At 39.0% G+C, this 20,202-nt stretch overlaps 3 protein-coding genes across 6 annotated transcripts in view; 2 read left to right on the top strand and 1 right to left on the bottom strand.

The window, feature by feature from the left end:
* LOC110828453 (Krueppel-like factor 6) overlaps positions 1-20,202 on the bottom strand; it is a 617,820-nt gene that overhangs the window by 108,132 nt on the left and 489,486 nt on the right. The gene's annotated exons all lie outside the window — the stretch shown is intronic.
* On the top strand, positions 893-5,188 carry LOC147874048 (uncharacterized). Its single transcript, XM_087347262.1, has 4 exons — positions 893-1,042; positions 1,199-1,353; positions 1,899-2,098; positions 3,258-5,188. The coding sequence occupies exons 2-4, from the start codon at positions 1,199-1,201 to the stop codon at positions 3,293-3,295; spliced, it is 393 nt and encodes a 130-aa protein (XP_087203388.1). The 5' UTR covers positions 893-1,042; the 3' UTR covers positions 3,296-5,188.
* LOC110828452 (uncharacterized) lies at positions 13,531-18,851 on the top strand. 2 transcript variants are annotated; one of them, XM_087347261.1, is made up of 6 exons: positions 13,531-14,428; positions 16,260-16,397; positions 16,554-16,708; positions 17,188-17,406; positions 17,920-18,141; positions 18,675-18,851. In XM_087347261.1, exon 1 carries the CDS (start codon positions 13,892-13,894, stop codon positions 14,381-14,383), a length of 492 nt encoding a protein of 163 aa, XP_087203387.1. In that variant the 5' UTR covers positions 13,531-13,891; the 3' UTR covers positions 14,384-14,428; positions 16,260-16,397; positions 16,554-16,708; positions 17,188-17,406; positions 17,920-18,141; positions 18,675-18,851. The 2 variants fall into 2 exon arrangements, with proteins under 2 accessions (XP_087203387.1, XP_021916898.2); XM_022061206.2 differs by having other exon boundaries at positions 18,675-18,839.

Genomic DNA, 20,202 nt, shown 5'->3' with positions numbered 1-20,202 from the left:
TGAGGGCCATTTACTGCCACAACATGGAAATACATGACGAACTATAATAAATTAATCTCATTCAAAAGAGGATCACACATTACTCAACAATTTTCTTTAACAAAGTAAATCACTATTGCGATATTACACAATGGGGGGAAGGAAGGTATACGTCCTACTCATTCGTGACCTCGTCACTAAATGGGGGTGAGTGGTCAGAAATCACGCCCCGGCCGCGCTTTACCGCCACTATAGGACCACAATACTCATTGGGTAGGTGGCTGGGTAGGCACCAGACCCGGTCTGGTCGCTGAGTCTTCAGGAAAAATCCTCTGCCTTCGTCGGGGATCGAACCCCGGTCGTCCAGTCCACTTCTAGTTGCATGAGTGTGTCGAATTATGCGTCTCTATCTATCTCCAAAAATTTCATTGTGATTATCCGGGGGGGTTAAATGGTTATAGCTGAAACTAAAAATGTGACGTATAAAATTCGTAGAAAGATTTAAAATGAAATGACAAATTACATAACGCATTGACATATATCAATTGTGGATAAAACCTGAAACATATTATAACAGGTTATTACAACCAGATGTTAAAAGTTTTAAAATTTGAAGGTATGTACTTAATTAAATTTAAAAGAAGATTCTCTTCCGTTATTAGAAAATCTTCAAAAAATTAAGTAGTGTATGCCTGTAAATAAAATTAGATATTTCTCTTTTATTTATGCGGGCTATTAAAGGTTACGATTAACCGGGATTATAAACTTTATAAACTACCCGGGTAATCGGAAGTCAACGGATGTAAAACAAAATTTAATTAGCTTACGATCCATAACTTTTCAATGCTGTAATTATATTTAATTCATTATTTGTGCATCTCAATTGTTTAAACACTTCGTATTCATTCAATTGTTGCAGCGTGTTGATACATTATTTACATTGTTAGAATGTTTACTGACGTCATCAACAAAACTCCTGCAACACAGACGTGAAAAAACAGAACAGAACGGAACAGAGAACAGTCAGCAACCAACAATTTGAAAGAGAACATAATTTTATAAGGTAAGTGGCAACTGGCCTCCTGACTAAAACTTTGTTTGCATCTTTCATCTGCAAAATTATTACAGCTCACTTCGCAGCTAATGGCATGGTTCAGATATTAAGAGTAGAGAATTATTCTTCGTTATGAGCCAAACAATTTCTTTTTTAACCTTTCAGATGGAAAAAAACTTCACAGTTAATGCAAACAGCACCAAAGTCAACATATCTCGGGTTGTACTTGTTGTATTCGGAAGCGTATGGCTGGCTTTTGCTGCATTGATTATTCTATTAATCATATATCAAGTGATAAGAAGAATTTATAAGAAATATAAGTAAGTACTCTTGCATACTGGTTCAAAACATTTATGATGGTAAGCAGACCTTTAGAATTCCCAGAATATTTTCCTAAGGAACGGAGAAATATACGATTTTTCTATATTTTACGATAAGAAAAAGTCTAAATTAAGTCTAAATTAGAGTAATAAAATTCGCTACATAAAATCGGAACTACATCATAGAAGATTAATGTAACAGACAAGTGGCGAATCCATAATATGAATTAAGCACGCAACTCCGAAACGTCGGTCAACTTCTAAAGACTTTTCCATTGAATCTCAAACACGGCTCAAAAATATCCAATCTAGAAACTTCTATATGACATTAATTTTAAGCTTCAAATGCAAATGCTGTTCATTTCTATACAAGGTTTTGAAGCTTGAAAACATTTCGGGTACATTACTTTAAAACTAACTCTCTCAATGCGTCCGAGGTGTATTTGGTTGCCTGGCAATAAGCTGAAGTCGCGTGGGCCAATAGGTCCCCGATCACCCGCGTACTATAATATTCTTTATCTCTGTAATCTCAATCTGTGTTACAGGACTACTCCTGAATTACCACCGTATTCGACACTGAGTACGATAAGTGGAATTAATTCCACCACTAACAGCACATCACCGACAATTTTGACACGAGAAGAAGAAAAACCAAAAGATTTCTACTTAGGATGTCTTGCTGCGACAGGGGTTGCGCTAGTGTTCATGTTTTTCGGATTATTCTTCATATATATACCGGATATAAGTAAGTACACTTGCATATTAATCGAAATATTTATGATGGTAAGCAGACGTTTTGAATTACGAGAATATTTCGCTTAAGGTACAGACAAAATTACGAGTATTTATGTTTTACGATAAGAAGACATCTAAATTTAAAGACTGATAAAATTCACTACGTAAAATTTGGAGCACCTCACAGAGGATTATTGCAACAGCCAAGTGGCGTAACTACAATCAGGATTCAGCCCGCAACTTCGGAACGTTGCTCAACTTCTGAAGACTGTACGATTCAATGTCAACCACGGCTGAAAAATATCTGTTCCAAAACCTGCTATATGTAATTAATTTTAAGCTCGAAATGCAAATGCGTTTAATTTAGTACAAGGTTTTGTAGCTTGTAAACGTTTCCGTTATATTACTTTAAAATTAACATTTCCAAACCGTCCGTACTGCAATTGGTTGCCCGGACATAAGCAATAGTCTTAGGAGCCAAGAGGTCACCTCATCACCCACGCACAATAATCTCCTTTATCTCTGTGATCTCAAACTGTATTACAGGACTACTCGTGAATCACCACATAATTCGACATTGATTACGATAAGGTCACTTATTTCCAACACTAATAGTACATTGAGCCGAGTATTCGGCTCTGATGTTGTGACGGCGAAACTTCGAAAGGGGTGCGCATGCGTGTGGTGAGGTTAGGGAGGTTTAGGAGAGGGGGGGGGATGATTTGGGCTGACCTCTTCTCTCCAGTACACGGACGAAACTCAGGCTGCTACTACGGATCCGGTCGGCAATGTCTCTCCGCCTGGGCACCCTCTTCGAGGTGACCTTCGCTTGTATTTGGTTTCACGTTGTGATTGCCCGTCCGGATAGGTATTGATTTTGCTGTGTCGGTGGACGGGGCAACCACAGTGATTTTGGGATTTTTGTGGTCCCTCGGGGTGGTCAAGGCTGGGGAGACGAATTCGAGTGGTGCCTAGAGCGAGAGGAGTCATGTTTTTTTTTATTCTTATATGTTTTGTTTGTGAGCTTCTTTGTTTGTAGTAGGGTAATCAATGACCCCGTGTAACGTGAATGTATTATAATTTGTTTCGAGAAAGTAAATGGTTTTGTTTTTAAATGTATATTGCAGTGTTTTTAAGTTTTTTTAAGATGGAGTTACAACCTGTTTCAGTGGCGTGGATGCATGGAACCAACAACATAAAGAACTGAAAATCTCCTCCCCCTTTGGACTGTTGATGAAAAGGGAAGAGTCGATCAACATCACCAATACATTTCACATGAGCACAAGAACTACCCTAGCCAACGCAAGTACCAGCAGAAAAAAATTTCATCCACGAAGAAGACAACGCAGTCATCTCTGCCTGTTATGATGAACCTATAATTGACATCAACGAAGACTGTTACCCTCAGAGAATAATGGCTACATGTTGCGACAAGCAGTAAAATGAGTCCCAAATCGTACTGAAGTTCGATCTACGGGGGATTGGTCCATCCTAGGGAACACCGGCAGCTCGTTGAGCCCAGGAGGCCTCCAACCCTGTAGTCATACTTTTAGAAGATCTTCTCTGATAGTGATGTTCACACCTAAATGCTGTCAGATAAGGAAGCCCTATGTGGCTGCTACAATTTTTCAAGCTGATTTGTCGTCGGCTGCACGTGGCCATCATGTAATCGAGTAGGGTGCAGTCTTCGTCAGCAACTCACGACTGTGGTCTCAGCAGTGCACGGGAGATTCCATCTAGGTCGTCTAAGGTATGGTGGAAGACCACTCCAAGCCACGAGCGCGTTAATCGCACCCGGAGTGAGCTATATTGGAACTCTTGTGCGCTTTTGGGAAAACAACAACGTGACGATGTTATGAATCTGCAAGAAGCTTGCTTCTAAGCAACATTATCGCCAGCATTGTTAGCAAAAACCAGATTATAACAAGAATACGCTACTACAAATATACAAAATTTGGACATCGTTAATCAAAATTCCCACCCCTAGTACTATTCGAGGACCATCTAAAACTCATGAGCCTACTCAACCCAAAGTCGTCATAATTGATTTTCATATAATCCACTCATCTTTGTGTCGATGTTGAAAGTGATAGCTTTCGAAATAATGCATATCCAAAATAGTTAAGTTCACGTCTCGTTTCTGCAATCCTGGCTACATGACCAGCCCATCGTAACCTGCTTATTACTTACTGTCAACTAGAGCGGGGAGGATGTCTGAAATGTCGGTAAACTACCAGACGACACGGCGCCAGCTTCGTACTCACCGCCGTGAGAACCCCAAATCCTACTTAGTTCATAATTTATCAAATTCCTGCCTATTTTTCTTTACATTCCATCTTTCTTAGTCCTAATGTTTAACAGTAATTTGTTTCACGATTTATTTTCCGCAATAAGTAATATAATTGCAGCTGAAAGCAATAGAAATTCTGACCAGAACAACATTCAACACTAAGACAAACTAAGCAATAATACAAATATTAACTAAATTGTATTTAATTGTCTTATTATAAACAAAATTACTTGCACATTTGTTAAGACTCAAACTCTGTGCATTAGGAAAGAAAGGTTTTTTGATCTCTGTCAGAAACATCTAATAATATAACATAAACTAATACATGTTTCCTTTGTAAGCATTACTTTCGTCGTTTGAAACAAAACAGGTTCCAGTAACAGGTCACATCATGAGAGTATGCTTATATTTCTTTAATTACAATCCGAAAATGGATAGATATGTAATTTTGTGATTAAACTTTTGACGTAAATACGTCTATACGGAAGGGTAATTCGGTAAAAGACTGTAACGAAAATGTGTAAACCAATATCAACAAATCGACAACAATGGTTACCTAGGAAACTTCATCTACTCGGCATTGTTAACTAGGAAACATAATCTGTTTATTCGGCATTGTTGTTACCTAGGAAACGTCATTGTTTATTCGGCATTGTTGTTATCTAGGAAAAATTATTTACACATTGTTGATTCGATACACATCTTCGTTACGCTTTTTTGCCGAATGGCCCTTCCGTATAGACGTATTTACGTCAAAAGAAACACGTAAATGTAAATTTAATAAACTGTATTTTCAAGCATGCAGAGCTATATATTGTATAGTTATTGTGAGGAAAATCTGTGGGAATAAAATGGTTATACTACATTTAATAATGTCTTGATACTTCATAACACAAATGTGGTTACACATGAAATACAGAGTGTCCGGATGAAAGGTATCCAATATAAAAAAGTGGCAGTGGAACCACGGTTCCGGAGAATTTGACGTAAATACGTCTATACAGTAAGGAGTTTATATAGTGGCTTTATTCTAAATATTTTCTTTATACCCGCTTTACAATTGATTAATGTTTGAGTAAGACATTACTGCCTACCTTGAATTAGTTATGCTTAAGATGGGTCTGGGGTAGGTGAAATATGTTATAAAATTTGTACATTTTAGAGTATCAACATATCGTGCAAACACTATATCTATACAAGATTTTGATCTAGTAGTACTACATTGAGGATTTGACATCAACATTAAGCCAAACGTTTTCTCCATAAATGTGAGAAAGCTTTGATTTTCCTCCTTCTTTAAATCAATGTTAAAATCTCCTGTCAATATCTTCGGCATTGTATTAGGATCGTCTGTGGCCATAACTGAAAACATCTTAGTATAATTTCTCAAATGACTCAAAATAAATCTCTTACAATCATCAATAGGTGTGTGATTACAAATATACAGGTTTAGAATTTAAAGTTTTTCACCATTGACCATACACTCTGCCGCACAAATATCACCTCTCTTTTCAGCTGCAACTATTCTGTTATCTGCTCCATCCTCCTTAGGTAACTTCATCAACAGATGTGGGATAGCCATGGTAGTTGCTCCATGTTTCTCGTACATAGCCACTCCGCCTGCTCTTTGTTCGTCACGTGATGCATTTATAACCTTCCAAATTTACAGTTTCATGGTTGTGCATCCACGTTTCGGTAAGCGCCAGGATATCGGTATCAGTTATCACTATCCGTTGCTATGTCGAGAGGCGGGCGCTTAACGCGCCAGATGCATTGAAAATTGTACACATTGGTTTATTAAAATTACAATAAATGTATAAAAATTATAATTACAATAAAATACATTACAGATTCTTAAAGGTCTTTATTTACTGATCATTTTACATATGTGTTACAATACCCTTACTCTTACCATTCCTGAGGAATGAACATTTAAATGTGACTCGGCTATGGCTAACGCTGTTTGATGACGTCATTTCTTGACGACGACGGGGAATCACGTATTTTAGTATTATAGATAGATAGATAGATAGAAGATAGATAGATAGATTACTAGATAGATAGACAATGCGTCAACTCCTGTTACCCTGATTTAGTTAGAGCCAATTGTAGACACCATTAAGTACGTCAATAACTTTCACCCGTAAAGTGCAATGTTCTGTGTCGACTTACAATGATGGGGGCCATTGTTCAATCCGAGATGTTTCCTTGTTTCCTGTTCTCTAGCGAACTTGTCAGAAACCAATTATAACTTATAACGCATGTAATTATAGCAATGTTGGAGGCCAAAACCAATGGTGATTGGCTTCGTAGTATCAGCCACCGATTTTGTAAATGAAACGCGTTTTGGTACGATATAGATACATAACATCTCACACATGGTCCGGATAAAACATTGGTCAATATGTCTCTGCCTAAGTATCACATCACGGCGACTTACAAGGGGAATGTGTAATAAATCTCCACATCTTAGTACAAAAAACATGAAATGGCGGGATTCGAACATGAGCGTTTCATCTCCGAATTAATTGGGCAGAAGTGTTGACATGCTGTTATACCGATCCGTACCAGTTTCAATGATTAGGTTAAGTTGTGACGTCCAAGTGAATCGCGGCAGGCACTGGAATATCTAAAATGTTCAAAAAGTTCTGAAGAAAAACTCCGTTCCCTCGGGAGTCTCACACATGACATTTTAAAATAAAGCGCACTTAAAATTTATCGGAACACTGTTCAAATGAAAGATTTGAGCAAGGGGAAAGATGAGGGAGAATGGGTCTAGGCAATGACTCTGAACACAACGAAAAACTCAAATTGCATGGTAGTTACAAAGAAATGGCAAACATAGAGCAGGTGTAGGTTCTTTGTTTTAGTATAGATATGGACGTCAAAAGGGTAAGTTGTATTAATGGCCCCTCTATGTGTTACAGCATCTGGTTAAGAAGATTGTACCTAAGACAAAATCTCATGGTCTGTAACTCGTCTACATCCGAGTACAGTGGAGTAAAGATTAGCCTTCAGCGTTGTTTGACGCGCAATGTGGTGACAAGACAAGAACATGTTGTTAATGAGGATATCTGGATCTAGAAATATTACAGTAGAAGGAAAATGGATACATTATATAATGAGGAACTTCATAGTTTCTTCTGAAAATGTAGGACTGTTAGTGTGATAAATTCAAGGCGGATGAATACAAACGGAAGCAGAGCACACACGGAAAGTGAAAAACGCATACAAAATTTTAGCCTAAAAAAGTGATGAGATGAGACCCCTGAATCTCACTATTTGCTCTCCTAATATTCCACATTTGTCACTGAATAATCTCGATTGTTGATGTCCCCATTAAAAATTCCAAGAACTAAGGAAAATGTGATCCCTTAAATTAAAGTATTACTTACTTTGACGACCCGTTCTTCAGTGCCTGAGCATCTACGGGTCCCAACTTTTCGTTGACTCTTATCTGTAGACAGTTGGTAGGACTCTTTGGACGAGTGATAGGCCTGTCGCAAGGCCTCTACCTACACAGAATACCACAAAGCACAACACAGAAAAACGTGGACAAACATCCATGCCTTGAGAGGGATTCGAACCCAATGTCCCAAATGGCACACTTCAGACCGCGCGGGCATAAATTAAATTAAAGTAAGAGTCCAATATTTATTGACAGAGAATGACATGAATTTGAAAAAATTTCGTTAACACAGAAGGTAATAAGGTAATGGAGTGTTAATTGAATTGAATGACAAGGGCAAAATGTGAAAAACAGTCCAACAATAGCCAATATAGCTTCAACTCTAAAATAAAACACTTAAATATTGTATTAAGCTCCGTACAGGTAGCCCTCGATTTGCGCCGGTCCAGAATAACGCCGGTTTTGAAACTAGAAAGTCAAAAAAAAAAATATAACGTTTTACAATGTTTCTCGTACCGCTTCTTATACTAAATCGTAATTCTTACATAGCTGATTTTGAATAAAAATTGTAAATACAGTTATCTCTGCAATTTCGTTAACGCGAATTTGCTCCAGTGAGATCGATGAATCGATAAAAGCTGTTTGTGAAATGCAAACTTTTGCATATGCGAGTTTGCTCTTATGCAACTTCATTCCTGGCGCTTTAAACTTTCAAAGGACTAATTTAATCTCTGCGGAAGAAATCAAGGCAGTCCACACTACATGCCTTCTTTAAAAAACATGACGATCCTCGACCAGGGACTTCGTCAGAGAACTAACGCCACTCATCACGCCATTGCCAATTGTAAGCGTATAAAATATATTTTTTTTAAATTCCCTTTTTTGACGTAAATACGTCTGTACGGAAGGGTCATTCGGCAAAAAAGTTAAAGGAAAACGTGTAACGAAAATGTGTAAGATACGTATCAACAAATCGACAACAATGGTTACCTATGGAACGTCGTGTTTACTCGGCATTGTTGTTACCTAGGAAAACGTATAAGATCCATATCAACAATGTGTAAATATGGACCGACAACAATGGTCAGCTTGCGTGCATTGTTGTTACCTAGGAAACGTCATCTGTTTACTCGGCATTGTTGTGTTACATTACTGCCGTCAACAATCCGCTTTCGTTATTGCGGAAAGAGCTGAGCTGAGCTGAGCTGTGAATCGCTTGTACAAGAAGTGCGTCGTAGACTAGATAATTTTGACATTACACTTCATCACATTCAGCTACCTTCCTTTCATTGTATTTATTGCTTAAATATAATTTAAATACAGAGACGTATTTACGTCAGATTCTCCGGAACCGTGGTTCCACTGTTAATTTTTTATTTTGTGAAACAATCGGTCAGTTTCGCAGTGCTGAAATCAGAATGCTTCTACCTCATACCAACCTGCCCGCGTAATAATCTATGCAGATTGCTATTAAATGTAACAAAATTCAAAAATGAAACTGTCGCTTAATTGATATAGCAATACAAACCGACAGAAATGTAATTAAGAAGGAAACGGAGAAGATCTTGAAATACAAGAAACTTCTCATTGAAATAAAACGAATGTGGAAAGTAAAAGCAAAAGTGGTTCCAATAATTATAGGAGCAACTGGAACTGTCTCCAAGTCACTCGAAAAATATTTGGCCAACATCCCGAGCGAACACAACATCAGGGAACTGCAGAAAACTGCCATTCTAGGATCTTCATAAATCATTGGAAAGAAGTTGTAAAATATACAGTAATCCCTCACAATAAAACTATATAATACATGTAACACATATTAAAAACAAAACCTTTGCGACCCCATGTTCATAGGAACATTTTTTCTTATTTTTGATCCAGGAACACGCATACGAAGTTTGTAAACATACTTCTGACTCACTCTGTATAATCTCAAGTAGGATATAAAATCTAGATCGGTATGGATTCAGATGGACCAACGAACACATGAGGTCACTGGCCTTACGAGTACACATCATGTCACGGGGGATGAGACTGTTCATGTAAGGGAAAAGGGTTGGAATAATATCAGAGGGGGGAGAATGGAGTTGAGATTACTGGTGTGATAATGTCGGTGCGTACACAAATAGACTCTCCCGCTACTAATGATCCGATTGTCGCGGAAATTCAGATAATAAAACGGTGAACCGTTTTCGTAATTATTACATTTGCAAACTGAACGATCACACAGAATCGATGCATGGTCGCTAATGTGAAGCTGATAGTAGCTAACTGATCAATAAATTCCCTGTCCTTAAAGGCTCCTAGTGATCAATAATGTCCTGAGCCAGTTTATTCCAGTCTACAATAATGGTGCTTTTCTTCCTCAAGATCCATTTATCAACCAAGATGGTCTCCCTGTAACAGGTTTATAAAATAAAATTTATCATCAATATCTCATATACCCAATGGGTTAGACGTGTTTCTACCGTCTCATTATTATTAACTACTATAAATTGTTAAGATCCTCAGTGTACTTGTTTATCTATTGTTTATTTAAAGACGCCATCGTCGAATTTAATGTACTATTTAGTATATACGCCAACATATCGATTACACACACACCTAAGACAAGTAGGATAACGGGATTAGCACGGGTAAAAAGAAAGAGAGAATTTTGTGTGTGTGCGCGTGCGCGCGCACCATTTTCCTTGCAGCAGCTGGTCACCAAATTGTTGAGGATGGTGGATTTTGTTGGAAACTTCGTTTTATTACCGCTACAGGCATAAATTTACAACTGTTCCTAAATGACTGTTTTGATTTGTCACTGTGGTGATTTGTGTCATTTTTACTTCATGTTTATTTATACTATTCCTCTCTAGAGCTCGTTTGGAAGCAGGCCTCATGGATATTCATCAGTTCGTTAGATATACACACCGCAGTGCCCCGACGTATTCTATTATATATAGTAGAGGTAAAGTAAAGTAAAGCATCCCACTAACGCCATGTAGGCGCATTGAGGGAGTGGAGGTATAACTCCAACTCATTCTTGACCTTGGCACTAGATGAGGGTGAGTGGTCAGAATCACGCCCCGGCCGGGTTTACCCCCGGGAAAGGACCCCGGTACCCATTGTAGAGGAGGCTGGGTGGGCCCCAGAGCCGGTCTGGACGCAGAGGCTACAGGAAAAATCCTCTGTCCCCGTCGGGGATCGAAGCCCAGTCGTCCAGCCCGTAGCCAGTCACTATACTGACTGAGCTACCCCGGCTCATATATAGTAGAGGTCGCGCGAGAAGTGCTGGCAATTGCGCAAAGGACTTATTTTGGTCGTATGAGACGGACCCGTCCGTGGCAAGCGCTCGAGGGGTGTCAGCTTCAGTTGGTTTGTAGCTCTAGCTGTGTTTAGATCGGTGCGTCACCACAGCCGAGGCTGTGCGACCCCCACTACTACTGAACTCCCCTCTCTCGACTTACACATCGCGCATTTAGGAGCCACCACTACTCGCGCGACCTATACGCCTTCTACCCATCCTAATAACTTCGTGGCACCTCTGTATACTCAAGAACGACGTTCCAAATCTCACATATTCCTGAGAAACATTCGTTCAGATGGAACAGAATTGTACCCTTTTAGGGGAAGTATAATGGACTTGTTCTTAAACACTGTTGGTAGTTCATGACAGAATATGCACTATCAAAACTGCAACAATCGTTTCAAATCCAGCGCACTTTCTACCAAAACACATTACATTATGTAGGGATTAAATGACTGTTCAGATTTCACGTGTCTAGGAAAACAATAATTTATTGTTCCTCTCTGATTTCTCGCAGCACTAGTATTTTTTTTAATCATTTTCAATATGTCTTGTATCATATGTGAGGAAACCAAGAGTAACTGGTATATCAAATAGCTTCGAAAGTCACAGTGTGATCACTTTCTTTCTTAACCCATGAAAAATTAAAAAAAATGTACAAAACTGGACTATGGATATTAAATTTTAGAAGTAACGTTATTTGTTCTTTGCATGGTGTTGCCACCTCTCGACAAGCCAGAACTATGCACACATGCATACGGAAACAAGGAATTCAGTATGGAGAAAGGTTCACAAATTAACTGATCATCCCGTATTTTCGCAGTTAAAAATTTGATATACAGTCTGTCTTCGTCTCCAAAGCTTAGTTGGGGGTGGGGGGGAGGGGGGGTGAAAACACAATCATTAAACTGTATATTGAGTCGTTATTAGCAAAATAACATAAAATTACCGAATTTCTGTTGTTTAATCTCCGAAAGTGCACGACAGGGTTCGATAAAAATTTGGTAAGAGCTGCATAATGAATTTAATTTCATGGTTGATTGCCAAATACAATCCTACTTTATATAAATCTTATTAAATTTGTAGATATTCGCACATAACACAATAAAAAGAACAATACATATATAGATACATATTTTGTTGAAGTCTACAAAATATTCTACAAATCATAATTTTCAACAAGGTGAATACGAGGTGCGATCAGAAAGTTTCAAGATTATGTCAATAGAGGGCGAACCGGATGTAGTACGAGCATCTGCCGCTAAGGGGTTGGGCCTACATTCATAGTGAATCAGTGTGCCAGCCGGCATCATCGAATTAGCATTTGTTTCTTAGTTACGGGCGTTTTGGTAGTGCATTACACCGACCCTCCTGCGATTTCGGAATGGCGGATTTAGCTCCGTGTGACTTCTTCCTCTTCCCAAAGATGAAAATTCAGCTAAAAGGAAGGAGATTTGAGACGATAGAAGAGAATCAGGCAGAATCGCAGATGGTGCTTGACATGCTGACAAAGAAAGATTTCCAGGGATGCTTCCAGGCTTGGCAGCGGCGCTGGGATCGTTGTGTTCACTCCCAGGGGAACTACTTCGAGGGTGATGGATGAATTTAATACCTGAGATAAGTGTACGGGTTTTTATAAGCGCAGTCTGGAAACTTTCTGATCGTACCTCGTATGTAACAAAATACAATAAAAAACAGTGCATAACTTTACAAAGAGGAGCATATGTTACACGATTATTTATGAAACAAAATATTTGTATATGCAGCAAATTCACAATGGTACTGAACTATGAAAACAATAAATTACGTGAAGATTTCTGTCTTCTGGGTTGTTGCGCTGTGTAGTCTGGTCGATGTTAACCAACGTTTCAGAGGTCATACTGCCTCCGTCATCAGGGCGATGAGTATGAAGATTTCTGTCTTCTGGGTTGTTGCGCCGTGTAGTTTGGTCGATGTTTACCAACGTTTCAGAGGTCATACTGCCTCCGTCATCAGGGCGGTGAGTATGAAGATTTCTGTCTTCTGGGTTGTTGCGCTGTGTAGTCTGGTCGATGTTAACCAACGTTTCAGAGGTCATACTGCCTCCGTCATCAAGGCGGTGAGTATGAAGATTTCTGTCTTCTGGGTTGTTGCGCTGTGTAGTCTGGTCGATGTTACCAACGTTTCAGAGGTCCATACTGCCTCCGTCAGGGCGATGAATATTCAGTATGACCTCTGAAACGTTGGTTAACATCGACCAGACTACACAGCGCAACAACCCAGAAGACAGAAATCTTCATACTCCAAAAAGTATCCGACTATATTTTTTCCCGCAGTAAGTAATGGTGAAAGGGTGGGGAAACTGAGCGTAGAGGTAGAAGGGACTTTCATGCGCATGCGTGATTTTTTGCTTCCTCGCAGCACCGCCGGATGCGTCTGTCGCTGCCAGATAGCGAAGTGGTGTAACACGTGTTCGTCGCATTTTCGATTAGCTCAAGATGACGGAACGCTTGGAGCAGCGATACTGCATCAAGTTTTGTCAGAAACTTGGGGATACCCAAGCGGAAACAATCCGCAAAATTTAGCAGGCTTTCGGCGATGATGCAATGGGGGTCACTCAAACTAAAGAGTGGTTCAACCGCTTTATAGATGACCGCATGTCGGCGGACAGTGACCAGCGTTCCGGGAGACCGTCAACGAGCCGAAATGCTGATGCCATTGACAAAGTGCGGACACTGATCATGGAGGACCGTCGTCTGACCGTCCGGGAAATTGCCGATGAGGTTGGATCAGCAGAGGTTCCGCAAATACGATTTTAGCTGAGGATTTGGGCATGCGAAGAGTGGCGGCAAAATCTGTGCCAAAGCTGCCTTCGCCGGAGCAGCTACAACTCCGCCTTGGGGTCGCGCAGAACATGCTGGAGTGCGCCAACAGGGATCCTGAGTTCCTGAAGACAGTGATCACTGGTGACGAGTCGTGGGTGTACGGATATCACCCGGAAACCAAGGTCCAGTCGTCACAACGGAAGCATCCAACATCCCCGAGGCCCAGAAAAAGCACGACAGATTCGGAGCAATGTGAAGGTGACACTGACTGTGTTGTGCATCATGACAACGCCCCAGCTCATTCATCACACCTGATCCAGGGTGTCCTGGCCAAGCGCGGCATTCCGCAGGTTCGCCAGGCTCCCTACTCTCCTGACATGGCTCCTTGTGATTTCTGGCTGTTCCCGAGAATGAAGACACCGCTAAAGGACTCCCGTTTTGACAGCCGCGAGGACATCATACAGAACGCGACGGCTCAGCAGCACACCATTCCAAAATAAGCCTTCCAGAATTGCTTCCAGCGATGGAAAGGACCGCTGGGCTAAGTGTGTTGAGTCACAAGGGGGCCTACTTTGAAGGGGATTAGGTATTGTGACCCCCCAGATACAGAACTTTGTTTTCCCGTCCCAAAGTCGAATACTTCTTGGACAGACCTCGTAAATCACGACTTTTGCAAACACGTTTTCATAAAAATAATCATTTAAACTTTATTCTTTATACAGATTCATAAAACGAACTTAAATTTAGGTTCCTTCGTAACAAAATGTTAATTTTTCTAAAATACAACGGATCAGCAAAATATTCTTTTCCGTGTTGTCCCTCGTGTTGAAGGGTTTTGCTCTTAATACATTTATTTTACATGCCATACGCAAACATCTGCATTATAAGATTGAATTAATAAAAAAATGAGCAAACACATGTGTATGTGTGTGTGTATATCTGGCGGCATTCAAACAAATAACTGACGATGTTGTAAAACATTTAATAGGACTATGTTATCCAATCTCACACCAGCTGCAAATACACAAACCCAAATGGAAAAGTCAAACGACAAGAAAATAACCAAAGGCCTCAGAGCTGACGTAACATAGCAGCAGGATTTTATGCACTAGAATTTAGCCGACTTCAACACAAAGAAATGCGTGTCACAAGAGAATAACGTGACGTTATGAATCTGCAAGAAGCTTTTTCCTAAGCAACACTCAGATTATAACAAGAATACGGTATTATACACCAAAGTTTGGACATCGTTAATAAAAATTCCCACCCCCGAGTAATACTTTGGGACCAGCTAAAACCCATGAGCATAGCCAACCCAAAGTCCTCACAATAGATTTTCATACAAGGGTTACTTCAAAAGTCACGGCAACTTATTTTTTGGGGGCAAACACGTTATATTGAAGAATGTTCAAAATATACATATGAAAGGGCACGATATACTCCTCTCATTCGTGTAGTCAGATCAGGTTAATTTATATAAATAACTGATACAATACAATCTTCAATAAGGTAAGTGGAAAACACATGAGGCCGAAGCTAATCTAAATAGCAGTTACGGAAAAATAAAAAAGTCAGCATATTTCTTTGGATTGGCATCATGTGTGTATGAAAGAAATATAAAGCTGTCCCACTTAGGGTGAGTGGAGGTATAGCTCCTCTCATTCTTGACCTCGGCACTAAACGGGGGTGAGTGGTCAGCATCATGCCCCGGCCGGCTTTACCCCCGGGAAAGGACCCCGGTACCCATTGTAGAGGAGGCTGTGTGGGCCCCAGAGCCGGACGCAGAGTCCTGAGGAAAAATCCTAAGGGGATCGAACCCCGGTCGTCCAGTCCACTTCTAGTTGCATGAGTGTGTCGAATTATGCGTCTCTATCTATCTCCAAAAATTTCATTGTGATTATCCGGGGGGGTTAAATGGTTTAAGCTAAAACTAAAAATGTGACATGTAAAATCCGTAGAAAGATTTAAAATGAAATGACAAATTACATAACGCATTGACATGTATCAATTGTGGATAAAACCTGAAACTTATTATAACAGGTTATTACAACCGGATGTTAAAAGTTTTAAAATTTGAAGGTATGTACTTAATTAAATTTAAAAGAAGAGTCTCTTCCGTTATTAGAAAATCTTCAAAAAATTAAGTAGTGTATGTCTGTAAATAAACATAGATATTTTTCTTTCATTTATGCGGGCTATTCAAGGTTACCATTAACTGGGTTCATGATCGGAAGTCAACTGTAATTATAGCCTACGGATGTAAAACAAAATTTAATTAGCTTACGATCCATAACATTTCAATGCTGTAATTATGTTTAACTCACCATTTGTACATCTCAATTGTTTAAACACTTCGTTTTCATTCAATTGTTGCAGCGTGTTGATACATTATTTACATTGTTGGAATGTTTGCTGACGTCATCAACAAAACTCCTGCAACACAGACGTGAAGAAACAGAACGGAACAGAGAACAGTCTGCAACCAACAATTTGAAGAGGACATAATTTTATACGGTAAGTGGCAACTGGCCTAGTGACTGAAACTGTGTTTGCATCTTTCATCTGCAAAATTATTACAGCTCACTTCGCAGCTAATGGCATGGTTCAGATATTAAGTGTAGAGAATTATTTTTCGTTATGAGCCGTTCAATCTCTCTTTTAACCTTTCAGATGGAAAATAACTTCACAGTTGATGCGAACAGCACCGAAGTCGCCAAAACCCTGGTTCCACTTCTTACAGTCGGAATCGCAATCGTGGCTTTTTTTGCATTTCTCCTTCTACTTATCATACCCGCCTTTATAGCAAGCATTTATGAGCTATATCAGTAAGTACAGTTGCATACTGTTTCAAACAACTATGATTTTAAGCATACGTTTAGAATTCTGAGAATATTTTTCATATTTAGCGATAAGAAAATGTCTAAATTAAAAGTCATAAAATTCGCTACAAAAAATCGGAACCACCTCCCAGAGTATTAATATAACAGCCAGGTGGCGTATCAATAATCTGGATTTTGCATGCAACACCGAAACGTCAGTCAACTTCTAAAGACTTTTCTATCCCGATGAAAAATCAGCCATATCACATTATTTATAAACTTCAAATGCAAATGCCTTTAATTTAGTACAAGTTCTTGTAGCTTCTAACCCTTTCGGTTATATTACTTTAAAATTAACTTTTCTAATGCGTCCGTAGTCTATTTGGAAGCCTGGACGTAAGCAAGAGTAGTGTGAGGTAAGAGGTCACTTCATCACCCACGCACAATAATATCCTTTATGTTTGTGATCTCAATCTGTGTTACAGGACCTCTCATGAATCACCAGATAATACGACATTGATTACGATAAGTGCAGTTTCCAACACAGAAATCACCGACAATTCCACCCCTAAAATAACAGCACCAACAGATTTAACATGTGCAAAACAACTACCACTCGAAATACTAAAGTTTATTCAAATGATTTTGTATACTCTATTAGGGATATATCTCGGATTACTAGTAATATATTCAGACCGAAAAAGGTAAGTACACTTGAATACTCCTTGAAACATTTGTGATGGTAAGCAGACGTTTTGTATTCCTAAGGAACGAAGAAAATTACAATTATTTATATTTTACGATGAGAAAACGATTTAATTTAAAGACTAATAAAATTCGCTACAAGAATTTTGAAGTAGCCCACAGAGGATTATTGTAACAACCAAGTGGCGTAACTGCAATCTGGAGTCAGCACGCAACTTCGAAACGTAGCTCAACTACTGAAGACTTTTCCACCGAATGTGAAAAACGGTTTAAAAATATCTGTTCCAAAATCTGCTACATGCCATTCATTTTAAGCTTGAAATGCAAATGCCTATAATTTAGTACAAGGTTTTGTAGCTTCTAAACGATTAGGTTATATTATTTTGAAATTAACATTTTTAATGCGTCCGTAGTCCAATTGTTTGCCTGGACATAAGCAAGAGCTAAGAGGTCACCTCGTCACCCACGTACAATAATCACCTTTATCTCTGTGATCTCAATCTGTGTTACAGGGCTACTTATGAATCACCAGATAATACGACATTTATTACGATAAGTGCATTTACCAACACAGAAATCACCAACAATTCCACCACTAATAGTACATCGCCAACAGATTTCACACGTGCACAAACACTCCTACGATTATACGTACTACTGGGGAGTTTTATGATTGTGACTACACTAATAATGATATATAAAGTGTCATTAGAATTATATAAAGAGCGAAAAGAGTAAGTACACTAGCATATTGCTTCAAATATTTATGATCGTAAGCAGAATTTTCGAATTCCTAGAATATTTAGCTAAGTAACAAGAAAATTACGATATTTTTATATTTTACGATAAAAAAACGTTTGAATTTAAAGACTAATAAAATTCACTACGTAAAACTTGGAGCACCTCACAAAGGATTATTGTAGCAGCCAATTGGCGTAACTATAATCTAGATTCAGCTCGTAACTTCGAAACGTCACTCAAATTCTGAAGAAACACCGAATGTCAAACACGTCTGAAAAATATCCGATTCAAAATCGACTATATGATATTAATTTTAAGCCTGAAATTCAAATGCCTTTTAATGTCAATACAAGGTTTTGTAGCTTGTAAACGTTTCGGTTATATTACTTTAAAATTAACATTTTTAATGCGTCCGTACTGCAATTGGTTGCCTGGACATAAGCTAGAGTAGTATGAGCTAAGATGTCACCTCATCACCCACGCACAATAATCTCCTTTATCTCTGTGATCTCAATCTATGTTACAGGACTACTCGTGAATCAGAACATAATTCGACATTGATTACGAAAAGTGCAATTAATTCCACCACTAACAGCACATCACCGACACTTTTCACATGAGCACACGAAGAACTATCAGCGCCACACCATGTATCAGGAGAAACAAATAGTATCTGTATTTATATTATATTTTTTAGGCAATAAATACAATGAAAGGAAGTTTATATATTGGCTTTATTCTAAATATTCCATTTATACATGCTTTACAATTGAGTAAATAGTTTGATTAAGACATTGCTTATTTAACTTGAATTACTTACGCTTAAGATGTGTCTGTGGTAGCTGAAATATGTTATAAAATTTGTGCACTTTAGAGTATCAACATATAGTGCAAACACCATATCTATACCAGATTTTGATCTAGTAGTACTACATTGAGGATTTGACATCAACATTAAGCCAAAAGTTTCCTCCACAAATGTGACAAAGCTTTGATTTTCCTCCTTCTTTAAATCAATGTCAAAATCTCCTGCCAATATTATGGGCATTGTATTAGGACCTTCTGTGGCCATAATTGAAAACATCTCTCTAAATTTGGGAGCAGTATCAGAGATTTCTTAATAATTCTTATATAAGATAAGTACTTGTGATACTCTAAAACGTTTTTAACAGCACAATATCATATACTCTACGACGCACTTCTTCTACAAGCGATTCACAGCTCAGCTCTTTCCGCAATAACGAAAGCGGGTTGTTGACGGCAGTAATGAAACACAACAAAGCCAAATAAACAGATGACGTAACAATTTACACATTGTTATAGATCTTACACATCTTCCTAATGCTTTTTTGCCGAATGACCCTTCCGTATTTACGTCAAAAGTCAAGCATAATTCTCTGGATAGGAATCACGTAGTTGTATGAAAAATAAATAAAGCTGTGCCACTTAGGCCCCCCAAACACACACAGTTTGGCCTTCAGATCGGCCTTACAGGCAAAACTGTTACAGTTTGTCCTCTCCCTTTCCTTCCTCATACACGCACAGATAAACCAACAGGCTGCATGCCACAGTCACAGTCTTCCAGCCTATGTCGCCGAGTGCAGTGCAGTCATGTTTAGTTGTTAAAACATGTCTACAGTTGATGAACTGTTTGCATATGCAGCTATCGCGCGTGTATTGCAAAAAAAAAAAAAAAAAAAACTCAAGTTATGGACCAAGCTCTGCTTCAAAAAGGGCGTCATTTATTAATTCCTCTGCATAAATCCATTCTCCATTATTTCCTAATGCTCGTAATTTGGAAGCGACATTTTTTGCAAAGAGGTCAAATTTGTCCTCGGTGCAGAAGAACACGAGACAGCAGCAGCAACTGAGCGATTGGCCTGCCGGTATCGTCACACACGTGCGTTCCGCCTGTCACGTGCTACGTCCTGCAGGCAGAACTGGTGGATTTCCTACAGTCCAACAGTCCAAACGATTGGCCGGCCGGGCGGCCGCACCACACACATGAGTTTTGCCTTTCAGTCTTCAACTGTGCAGGCCGAACGGGAGGCCAA

Source organism: Zootermopsis nevadensis, unplaced genomic scaffold (genome assembly GCF_977971745.1).
Source record: "Zootermopsis nevadensis isolate Lab colony 2312 unplaced genomic scaffold, Znev_1.0 Znev_ptg000011l, whole genome shotgun sequence".
Taxonomy (NCBI): domain Eukaryota; kingdom Metazoa; phylum Arthropoda; class Insecta; order Blattodea; family Termopsidae; genus Zootermopsis; species Zootermopsis nevadensis.
Note: the sequence above shows the minus strand (reverse complement) of the source record. Positions and strands in the feature narration are given on the sequence as shown.

Excerpts from the sequence above, each read along its gene's own strand:
- LOC110828452 (XM_022061206.2), top strand. The coding sequence starts at position 16,554 with ATGGAAAATAACTTCACAGTTGATGCGAACAGCACCGAAGTCGCCAAA. Across the intron at positions 16,709-17,187 it reads AGCATTTATGAGCTATATCA|GACCTCTCATGAATCACCAG; the intron begins GTAAGTACAGTT and ends TCTGTGTTACAG. Across the intron at positions 17,407-17,919 it reads ATATATTCAGACCGAAAAAG|GGCTACTTATGAATCACCAG; the intron begins GTAAGTACACTT and ends TCTGTGTTACAG.
- LOC147874048 (XM_087347262.1), top strand. The coding sequence starts at position 1,199 with ATGGAAAAAAACTTCACAGTTAATGCAAACAGCACCAAAGTCAACATA. Across the intron at positions 1,354-1,898 it reads AGAATTTATAAGAAATATAA|GACTACTCCTGAATTACCAC; the intron begins GTAAGTACTCTT and ends TCTGTGTTACAG. Across the intron at positions 2,099-3,257 it reads CATATATATACCGGATATAA|TGGCGTGGATGCATGGAACC; the intron begins GTAAGTACACTT and ends AACCTGTTTCAG.